At 49.5% G+C, this 11,524-nt stretch overlaps 1 protein-coding gene across 1 annotated transcript; it reads right to left on the bottom strand.

Moving 5' to 3' along the window:
- Nucleotides 1-2,571: 2,571 nt before the first annotated feature.
- KLHDC7A (kelch domain containing 7A) lies at nucleotides 2,572-11,149 on the bottom strand. Its single transcript, XM_035120951.2, has one exon. It carries the CDS (start codon nucleotides 11,003-11,005, stop codon nucleotides 8,396-8,398), a length of 2,610 nt encoding a protein of 869 aa, XP_034976842.2. The 5' UTR covers nucleotides 11,006-11,149; the 3' UTR covers nucleotides 2,572-8,395.
- Between the last annotated feature and the right edge of the window lie 375 nt (nucleotides 11,150-11,524).

Genomic DNA, 11,524 nt, shown 5'->3' with positions numbered 1-11,524 from the left:
GTAATTGACAAGTTTACTTAGTACAGTTCTGGTCACCCCACCGGAAAAAGGATATTGTAGAGCTGGACAACCAGAAAAGGGCTACCAGAATGATCAAAAGGATGGAGCAACTTCCCTATGAAGCAGCGATAGGCAACCTTTTGAGCTTGGTGTGTCAAAATTCGCCAAAAAACTGAGCATAGCTCAGGTGGTGTGTCACTTCGAGAAAAAAACCCCATAATTTCACAATATTTATAGTTTAAATAACAAAAATGTATAGTTGTAATATATAACTGTATTTAATAAACCCAAAACTAATTATTTAACCAAACTGAACCAAAAACCCCTTATGTGCCCAGAGTTGTTGAGCTTTTTGGGGGGAGCTGCTGACCAAAGTTTTGGAGGTTTTTTTTTTGGGGGGGTGAAAAAGTTGATTTGCTTTTTTTTGGGGGGGTGCCCCAAAGCTGCTGTGCTTTTGGGGGGGGAAAGAGTACAGAAATAAATGACGAATGATACCTTCACTGGAACTAACACGCGGCACCGACATAGTCTGCCAAAGTGCCAAGAAACCCAAGCACAGAATGGGTTAAAAAATGAACGCTGTTACACCCAATCATAGTCTGCCAAAGTGCCAGAAAAACAGCACAGAAAGGGTTAAAAAACCAATCTCTGGCTACCAGCAGCAACAAGAACAACAACAAAGGATCTGGGTTTTAATAGCGGAGACAAGCTGTAGCGGAGCGGGAGAACAAATGGGGGGACAACAACAACAGCGTGAATGGGCCGATGGGGCGCGTGCCAGCAGTGAGGGCTCTGCGTGTCACAGGTTCGCCATCACTGCGTGAAGAGTAGTTGCAACATTTGGGACTTTTTAGTTCAGAGAAAAAGTGAGCAAGGAGCGAAATAACGTAAGTTTATAAAATTATCCAAGGCATGGAGAAAGTGGACAGAGAATTTTTTCCTCCCCCTCTTATAACACTAGAACCTGTGGACATCCAATGAAGCTGATTGTTGGACGATTCAGGACCGATAAAAGCAAGTACTTATTCACATTTCATATAATGAAACTATGGAAGTTGCTCCCAAAGGAGGAAGTGATGATTTAGAATAGATCACTGCTTCACAAGCTTGAGTCTCCGACTGTTTTTGAACTATAATTTCCATCATCCCTGACCACTGGTGTTGATAGTTAGGGATGATGGGAAACACTGGTCTAGGTGGCTTTAAAAGAGGATTAGATAAATTCATGGCTGAGGGGGATATTCATCCTTACTAGCCACTGAAATAAAAAATAATAAGTTCTTATAAATGTCCATCAATGTACCAAGCAGACATGTACACAAAGCAGCACAGGAAGACAGCCCTGAAACCATTTTTGACTCCTAAACTGACAAAATGTTTCTCTGCAAGGAAGGAGAGGGTGAGGGAACCTTCCCATTGTCTCAGGAATTAAGTGATTACCATCTCAAAGGAATGGCCAGACTACAGTGGAACCTCGGTTTATGAACACCTTGGTTTACGAATTTTCGGTTTACGAATGCTGCGGACCCATCTGCAATGGATTAATTCACTTTCCATTACTTTCAATGGGAAAGTTTGCTTCAGTTTATGAACGCTTCAGTTTATGAACAGACTTCCGGAACCAATTACACCCATGCTTTGGGTTAAGTATGCTTCAGGTTGAGTACTCCGCGGACCCGTCTGGAACGGATTAATCCACTTTCCATTACTTTCAATGGGAAAGTTTGCTTCAGTTTATGAACGCTTCAGTTTATGAACAGACTTCCAGAACCAATTGTGTTCATAAACCAAGGTACCACTGTACCAGGAAGAGCAATCAGAGAAGGAGTTATCAGATAGCCTGGCAGACAGGGGATAAACAACAACTCAGATTTCTGTTGTAGACCGCCCTTTCTGTGATGTATGCATGATGTTTCTGGGGGTGGTCTTGGACTCCAGGGTGGGCAATTTAAATGTCTATATAAGGGCAAGCACGCTTTTGTTCTAGGTCCTCTTTTCTCCTGCGTGAGAGGGAGCACCCTGTTGCAACAGTTCAATAAAGATCAGGCTTACTAGCTGCTTTGTGTCTCAATATTCTCTGGTTGGCCTCTGTTATTTTCTCCTACCGATGGAGAAAGGACTCTGCAAGGGCTCTTGTGCACCCCATAGGGGAATAAGGGCAGGTTTTGTTCATTGCACCACGAAGGCCGTGCTCTGCCTCTACAGTCAGAGGCAACAAAGCTTCTGAATGCCAGTTCCTGGAAGCCACAGGAAGGGAGAGTGAAATTGTGCTCAAATACTACTGGTGTCTTTCCCACTGGGGCTTCTGGTTTTCAATGTGAGACCAAGCTGCTGGACTACATTAGGTCCAGTGGCCTAATCCAGCAGACTCTTCCTATGTTCTTGTTATGTACTGAGCTGAATCCTAGAACAATAGGATTCAGAATCAGCAGTCTGATTGGTCCGCAGGAGCTACCCAATCCAACTCCAGGTGCAAGTGAATCCGCAACCTGATTGGCCTGCAGGAGCAGCCAATCAGGTGGCTGGCAGAAGTGAATCTGCAACCTGATTGGCCTGTAGGAGCAGCCAATCAGGCTGCAGGCAGAAGTCAATCCACAACCTGATTGGCCCACAGGTGTAGCCCTGAAGTAGCCAATCACACAAGGCCCATTGTGTAAATAATGCATATAAGCAGATGGTTTTGGGAAAAGAGCCATTCTTCTCTTCTTCTCCTTGATGACTATGAGCTGAATAAAAAGCATGAAATTCACTCTCGACTCCGAGTATATTTCAGTTCTCTTGTCAGATTCAGCACTCCAGCGGTTGGGAGAAAAGGATCTGTCCCTCCCATCAGAAAAGGTCTTCAACGCCAGTTTGATCCACCCTAATTTGACACTTAAAGATGGCCAACCTGCAGTAAGACTTTTTGTGGGTTCTGGGTTCCAGGGGTCCTCTGCAGGGCTGGTAGCATGCCTTGCTGTCTTTGGCAAATGATGGCAAAAAACGGAATGTGGGAATCAATCGTCGGGAGCAATCCCACCCCATCTTGGGTCTGCCTTTACCGCAACAAATTGGCCCGGTCTTTCACAGGCAGGCTGCCTGTGAATTACAATTATTTGCATTATTGAAGTGGAAATCTCTCCCCAAACGCGACGCGTTCATCTGGGCACTGCAGGGGCCGTTTTGATGTTCCTGCCGTAATTGGCTTGACATTTTAATGGGAGCAACTCACTTAGCTTGGCGGTGCTCATTGTATGATTTCACTATTTATTCTTGTTTAAACTTGTTTGAGCATGTTTGTCTTTCTCTCTTTCACACACACTTTATCTATATATAGCTATAAGATTCAAGCGATGGGGGATTTCATTAGGATATTGAGCGATCGTGGTGAGTGGAGTCACAGCCTCCTGCAATCGACTCTCTTTTAGGTTCCAGGATCTTCAACCTGGGCTCCCCACACGTTGTTGGACTGCGACCCCCATCATCCACTGGAGGTGTAGCCAATGGCAGTGGGTGATGGGAATCGTAGTCCAACATCTGCAGAGCCAAGATTAAAGAGCACTGCTTAAAATCTTGCAGTCTTGAAGGCAAATCAGGGGCGGGGACGATGTCAGATCCAGGTGTCTACCTGGAATCTTATTTTTTCTTATCTTTTGTTCTTTACTAGAACAATGTGATTCAGCAAATGGACCCAGGTGCAAAAATCAGGACCCAGACTTATTTGCAGGGAGAGGCCTTGGCTTCCCTGAACCCAGGGGAGTTGAGTGGGACAGAATCCTTCACCACATCTGAGGGCAGCGGAGTAGGTTTGGGATTGCTTCAGCTGTGAGTCTTGCACTGCAGGGGGTTGGACTAGATGACCTCTGGGTGTATTTCCAACTCTTACTAAGATAAACCATCCTGGAAACAGCTAACAGTGACCATCCTGGAGCCATCTATGGCTTTAAAAAATAAATAAAAATAAAATAAAAATAAAAATGTGCCTATATAGGGGGAATGAAACCGCAGCCATTTGGAATCTGCACTCCAGATGAGTAATTGGTGGCACTTTGACGAAAATGCATTCTGAGACACCGAGATGTAAAGCGCATTAATGATTATGGCAGGTTATGTATCTTAATTATCCAATTTCAGTCACTTACAGTAATGGAACAACCAAGGGCAAGTATGAGGATGCGGCAGAAACCTAGATGAAAGCATGTGGCAGAGATCTCAAAGGCTACTTTGTTGTTACTGCTGTTTATTTTATTTTATCTGCATATTCAAGCCCCAGAGAAAATATATAGGTCCATTTAATTATACACAGGCATTTAAAAAGGCTGAAAGTTTACTGCCCCTCTCCATTTGAGGTCCACGCCGCTTCTGCCGCCATTGGCTGAGTTTCTGTGATGTCATGGAATGCTCATAAACACACACACATTCCTGCCTGCTAGAGAGGGGAAATTGTCAGAGATGGAATGTGGTCAAACACTGCAGGGCTGTGAAGTGTGTGTGTGTGTGTGTGTGTTTGCATTTCATGAGATGGAGGAAATCCTCCCTTGGTGCTGATCTGTGAACAAGCAGGAAAGGCTTTTGGGGGCTGGGAGCAACTCTCAAAGATGTGGAGTTGAGACCGCTTTGGTCCCTCATCAAGCTTGCATCTTGTCCTACTTACGAGGAAAAGAGAGCTTTAGTTAAAAGAATGTTCTAGGCCTTTATGAGATAATTTTTGATTCAACGAGCATTGATTAATTGAGCCCAACATCCGAGTCCCCAGAAAGCTCTTTTAATCTGTACGGGAAAGTGCAGCAGAGAATAGCCATCTACTCTGACCCAGGTTCCCTAACCTATCTAGTATTATGAGATGTGATGCAGTGCGGAGGGCAGGGAGAACTTGTGTATCCACCTTCAGCCCCTCAGAGAAGAAAAAAGTGGCTTATAGATGTAATAAATAAATAAAGAATAAATAAAACCACTCTGCACATGGGCAGAGAACCCCTGGTCTTCAGTTCATCCCAGTGGTGTGATCATGGCAGTTTTGGACTCTGGACTTAATGGTCTTATGGAGAGACCCCTCCATAGTCAGTTAAGTGAATGAGTTGGCTTATTTGGCTTCCCCCACCCCCTGGCGCATTTGGGAGTCCTCTTGCTTACCGTATCCTGTTGGCTGGATCCCTGGGTTTCTGCTTCCCACAAGTCTTGCCCGGATGGTGCTCATGTTACTTCCTGGTGCTGGGTTTGTGGATGAAGTGAACCCTCCACTGGGCATGTCAGAATGTCTGTACAGTGGTACCTTGGTTTAAGTACACAATTGGTTCCAGAAGTCTGTACTTAACCTGAAGCGTACTTAACCTGAAGCAAACTTTCCCATTGAAAGTAATGGAAAGTGGATTAATCCATTCCAGACAGTCTGCAGAGTACTTAAACTGAAGCGTACTTAACCTGAAGTGAACTTTCCCATTGAAAGTAATGGAAAGTGGATTAATCCGTTCCAGATGGGTCCGCGGACTACTCAACCTGAAGCATACTTAACCCGAAGTATGAGTGTAATTGGTTCTGGAAGTCCGTACTTAACCTGAAGCGTACTTAACCTGAAGCGAACTTTCCCATTGACAGTAATGGAAAGTGGATTAATCCGTTCCAGACAGTCCGCAGAGTACTTAAACTGAAAGTACTCAAACCAAAGCATACTTAAACCGAGGTATGTCTGTACTCATGCAGGGACCCCAAAACATCCCCATAGAGTGGTCCAGAGCAGATAGAGCTCACTCTCACCATAACTGCTTAAGGCATAGAGGGTTGTATCCAATTAAGTGCAATGTTCCATCTGTCAGAGGTTGTTTGCATTGCAGGGGGTTGGACTAGATGTCCACTTGGGATCCCTTCCAACTCTATATTTCCCCCTTTCTTTCCAGTCTTAAGTTCAGTTTTATACATTTGCATATTAATTTGTTGTTGTTGTTACTATTATTATAATTATTTAAGTCCTCAAGAAAATTCAACAGCATTTTACTGTGAATTTCTATTAATACATACATGTTAGCATGCAATTTTGCCTAACATACCCATTCTGGAAAAGCCCTAATACAGTGCATTTCTGCATGTTATTTTCAGTAATAGATGCATTTTGATGCATGATTGACACGCATCCCCCCCCCAGTATACAGTGGTACCTTGGGTTACAAATGCTTCAGGCTACAAACTCCGCTAACCCAGAAATAGTACCTCAGGTTAAGAACTTTGCTTCAGGATGAGAACAGAAATTGCACAGTAGTGGCACGGCTGCAGCGGGAGGCCCCATTAGCTAAAGTGGTGCTTCAGGTTAAGAACAGTTTCAGGTTAAGAACAGACCTCCGGAATGAATTAAGTTCTTAACCAGAGGTACCACTGTATGCACTTCCGCACACATGACTTGGCTGGAGAATGGCATTGCAAAATTTGGAGAGCTGTTAATTCTCGAGGGGCGATAGTGTTTTCAGTCCTTGTACCTTTTTGGAAAGCGTGAAAGAGGTGGGTTTGCGTCGAAAGGTGAAACTGGAATCTCATTTCTCCCTGCCACGGGACGTGAGGACAGCTGCTGCCTTAGATGCCTTTAAATGGAATTAGATCAGTTCGTGGAAGAGGAGGAGGCTATCAAAAGAACATAAGAAGAGAGCCTGTCGTGCGGTGAAATTTTAAATAGGGGAACAGTTTGGGCCACAGGAGCCAACTTGTGAGGGTAATTGGGTGGGTGGGACGTCCAGATTTTACATGTGAGCATCGTGCTTCCTTCCCTAAGCCGGGTGTTACAAAAACCCAGTGCCTGCCCCTCTCTCCGCCAAGTGGTGGCCAGAGCGCATGGGCTTTGGGAAGGAGGCACCAAGACTCTGACAGGATGCTGGAGACCTCCTGCCTACTTCCCAAAGCCAGGCGGGCTTTGGGGAGGCAATGGCGGAGCAAGCTGATCGGGCGCCTGGGGCAGCGCATGTGCCCTGTGCCCGGGGGCAGGGCCAGCTGCCCACCGGGGGGGGGGGGGAAGCTGGGGCAGGAAGCTCCACGGGGCCTCAAAGGAGTCTGCCTGCCTCCTCCCAGTCAGCCTCACTACAGCTGGGGGGGGGGGAAGGGAGCGGGAGGACCTTTTGGGGCAGCGCGGAGCCTGCGGGTGCCCAAGCCACTGCATCACTTCCAGGGGAGATGCATGGCTTGGGCGCACTGCAGGCCCCCACGGTGAGTGCCGCCCGGCATTTTGTCACCCCCTCAGTGGTGACACCCAGGGCGGCCCACCCCCCACTGCACCCCCTGCCTCCGCCCCTGTGTCCAAACTTTTTTCAAAGAGGTCCAGATTTGATGAAGTGAAGGGCCGATCAAAGTTGAAGGATTTTACCCCTGGAAATAAACTGCCACAGGGGCCGGATTAAACCAACTAGCGGGCCGGATTAGGCCCCCATAACAGACTTGAGACATGCCTGTTCTATGGGAAAGCACGCCTTGGTTTTGGAATGCTTTGGTTTTGGAACGGACTTCCGGAACGGGTTAACTTTGAGAACCAAGGTACCACTGTATTGTATTATGAGACTGCTGGATCAGGCCAATGGCCATTCTAGTCCAGTACCCTGTGGCCAACCAGATGCCCGTGGAAAACCTGCAAGCAGGATTCGAGCAGAACAGCGCCTTCCCCTCCTGCAGTCCCAGCACCTGAGATCCAGTAGCACTGCTGCCTTGAGCTGTGGAGGCAGAGCCCGAGCCATCATGGCTAGCAGCCCTCGAGAGCCCTCTCCTCTTCCATGAATTTGTCTAATCCTTTTTTAAAAGCCACCCAGGTTGGAGGCCATCCCTGCCCCCTGCGGGAGCGAGTTCCACAGTTCAACGATGTGCTGCATGGTTAATTGATGATTGACAGAGGACAGTTAAAATCAGAACAGAGAAGACCCTTTTGGCACAGCGCCCTGAAAAACATCAATATGGGTGGGATGAACCTTTGGTCTTAACCCGCAGGGCTCTCTTTATATCCTTGCATCTCTCTCTCCCCTCACTTGCTCCCCCCCAGATTGCTATACATTCATAAACAAAATCAGAAGATGACTTTGAGAGCTGAGAGCAGGGGAGAAGGGAGTTGAGTTAGCCATAGGGGTTAAGCCTCCCTTGTATCACAGATAATGATGGTGTGCAGCAGGATTGTGGCGCCCCAGCTACGTGGCATTTTTCTACATTCACACTAACTAGGCCTGTATTGGCGACCGTCCAAGACCCCAAAGGCTGCGTTTAATTTGCATGCAAATTTACAAGGATTTAAGTGCCTCAAAATAAACAGATCCTGCCAACCCGCTTGTAGCTCCATCTCCCTTGACAGATTTGTGGAAATTGGCTAGTGGTGTGTGTGTGTGTGTGCGCGCATGCAGCAGCAAGGCCTGTGGAATCAAGCAGCTTCACCTCCTTGTCATTCCTACCATCGGTGTCCTCAAACCCTCGTCTGTACCACTTCCTTGTCTGGCAGCACGAGAGTCACAGGCAAAAGGGTCCCTCTCGGGGAAGGGAAAGTTTGTAACTCCTTGGTCCCGAACCGCGGCGAGACATAATCGGCCAGGAAGCGGATGTTGAACTGCCGGCCGATGCAATAGACCAGGTTCTCGACGACGGCACACTGGAAGCTGGCCGGTAAGGGCATGAGGTGGGTGGCACACTCGTACCAAAGCTTGGCCCTGGCGCCGCAGCGGTAGACACTGATGCCCATACTCCGGTTCAGGTCAAAGCGGTAGATGAACCCATTGACAGTCACCATCTCGGTTGTCCGGTCTTTGCTTCCACCGGTGAGGCTGAACTTCCACGTATCTGTCTGCCCAATGTATCTCAGCAGCATGTACCGCAGAGTGCCCCCTGTGACGTAGATCTCCCCATCGCACGTCGTGGCAGTGTGGGCCACGGCGAAGGTATCGTTGGGCAGCGGGGCGGCGAAGGTCCAGCGGTCGAGGCGCGGGTCATAGCGCTCGACGGTGTAGAGGCACTCCCCGCCAATGGCGTACAGGTAGCCGTCCAAGGCAACCAGCTTGCAGTGCGGCCTGGCTTGGTTCAGCGGGCAGATTTCACGCCAGATGTTGGTCAAAGGGTTGTAGCAGAAAACCCGGTTGGACGGCTTCTGGTGCCTCCCCCGTCCTTCGCAGCCGGCCGCCACAAAGAGGTAATTGAACATGCTGCACATGGCACAACCCTTGGATACGACTTCCAGAGGTACGTAAGTCAACAGTTGCCAGGTATCCCTTTGGTCGTCGTAGTAGCAGAGCCTGCTCGCATGCTGGCTCTCGTCCTGGGAGCTGACGTCTGCCACAGTCACGTACTTCCGCCCCCGCATCCTCCGCTGCAGGATCAGGTCCCTCTCCTTGCCGTTGAGGCGGCTGTAGATTGCGTGAGTCCGGAGCACCTGGAGGTAGTTGTCGCTCATGACCTTGTAGGCCGCTTCCAGGAGCCTCTCCAGCTTCTGCTTCTTGGCTGTACACAAGACCTCGTAGCAGTTCCCCAGGTCCAGGTGGATGTCGATGGAGGACTCTGAGCTGAGCGGGATGTGGAAGAACTTGGCGCCAGCCACCAGCTCCACTGTGGGTTCCTCACTCGTGTCGCTTTGGAGACTCTGCATGGACCCGACCAGTGAAGAAACGGAGCTGGAGTGGAGCGGGCTGAGAGGTGGCGTGTCTAATCCTGACAACCCAGAAGCCAGACAGCCAAAGCCTTCCATAGGGACCTGAAGCTCTGGGTTGTCTATGATTTGATGGAGGCTGCCTTTCCGGCTGAAGCTGCCGGCTCCAGGTCCTGGAGGTTTCTTGGACCTCTTTTCTTGGACAGCAGCCTCATCCTGGCTCCCAGGTTGCCGGGCCTTTGTCTCATCCTGGATATGATGAGGAAGAGCACTAGGAACATCCTCAGGGTCATCTTCTGCTGTTGAGGTTTGGGCTGATTCCTGACCCAACTGCTCTTCAGAGGCATCAGGGATGTTGATCACAGGTAGCTGAGAAAATGGTTGGGTGCCCAGGCTAGTGCAGGAAGGCATTTCCTTCAGGACTGACTGGGAGATGGACTGAAAGTAGTAGTCATAGACTTTGCCTCTCAGGCTGGTCCCAGGGTCCCCTGGTTGCCCGTTACTGTTCTCCTGGAGCTTCCGCTCTTTAACAAGGCTCTCCTCCACCTGAACTTGGGCCACGGAGGAGAACATGTACGTTGTGTGTGACCCAGCATGGCTGTGGTTCATCTTCAGGCCCATGTCAGAAGTGGCATGGAACGACGGGTGGGTCCTCTCCTGCTCCTCTTGGGTTGGGGCTAACTGCTGCCTCTCCTCTTCTCCAGGTAGATCACTTCTCCCTCCTCCTAAGGTGGAGCCATTCTCATCTGCAGGGTGAGGTGCTGCGTGCCCAGATCCCTTCTCCTGAGCAGCCAGGCAAAGTCCATCTTCTGCAGAGCTGACATCCTTGTGGCTGCCATTCAAACTGCAGAAGCCGCCTCCTGGGGAGAGCAAACCTAGAGAAGGCAAGCTGCCCTCCGACTCCATTGCAGCCTCTGTGACTCCGGCACTGCTTCCGTTGCTGAGGACAGCACCAGAAGTCTCCCCTCCCTTCTCCTCTTCTGCCACAGAGAATTTTCTGTCTGGTGGCAGCCTGCTTCCCAGGTGATTCATCCTCTCCTCCTCCTGTTTCTTCACCTCTCTTTCCCCATCCGGCTCTCTGCAGGCAGGTGTATCCTGGCTTCTAGATTCCCCAAAGACTGCAGGCCCAGGTGTCCGAAGTGGCAGGTTACCCCCTGCCCTGTGGTTTGGCTTCTCACCCTTGCCGTTGACCCACCGGTGCCTCAGTCCAGGGGGCAGTTCTTCCACCCTGCGGCAGATCATGCTCTCCGTCCCCTCTGCGTCTTTGCTGCCCTTGCCTCTCTCCCCGCTGGCTCCCTGCTGGCTGGTGCAGGGCACTCGAGACTTGTAATATCTGTACGCCAAAGTCAGTAGGAGGAAGGCGGCGGCCGAGAGGGCCACCCTCGCAGCCAACTGCATTTCTGAGGTCTGCTCTCCGCTTACCTGGACGCCGGGGGTCATTCTTCCATACCACGCTGTGTGCTCAGGAATGCGAGAAATCCGAGGTTAATTATTTCCTGAGCAGGGGCTGGCTCCAAGCGGCCAAGGCCTGACTCCCAGGAAGGTGACTTTTACCTGTCAACAGGTAGAGAACACCGCAGGCTTCTCGGCTGGTCTCCCTCCCTCCCTCCCTCCCTCCCTCCCTCCCTCCCTCCCTCCCTCCCTCCCTCTCTGTATGCCAGGTGTCTGTTTACCATAGGAGGTTTGCATATTTGAACAAGGTAGGCCGGGCCAGACACAGGTGACATGGGATGTGTGTGTGTGTGTGTATTAAGTGGAAAACAAAGCAAGCAGACAAGACAGAGTCTCCCAAATGTGGACTTAGTTTACCAAGCTTCTGTAAACAAGAGAGGAAACTTTGGAAAGGAGGAAGTAGGAAGAGAAAATGAGCAGGTGCCTTTAAAAATAGACTTCCCCAAGCTGATAGGAGCTGGTCACTGATTATGGATTTCTTCTTCAGTGCTCACTTTTCGGACTCGG

The sequence above is a fragment of the Zootoca vivipara genome, chromosome 6, assembly GCF_963506605.1.
Source record: "Zootoca vivipara chromosome 6, rZooViv1.1, whole genome shotgun sequence".
NCBI lineage: Eukaryota > Metazoa > Chordata > Lepidosauria > Squamata > Lacertidae > Zootoca > Zootoca vivipara.
Note: the sequence above shows the minus strand (reverse complement) of the source record. Positions and strands in the feature narration are given on the sequence as shown.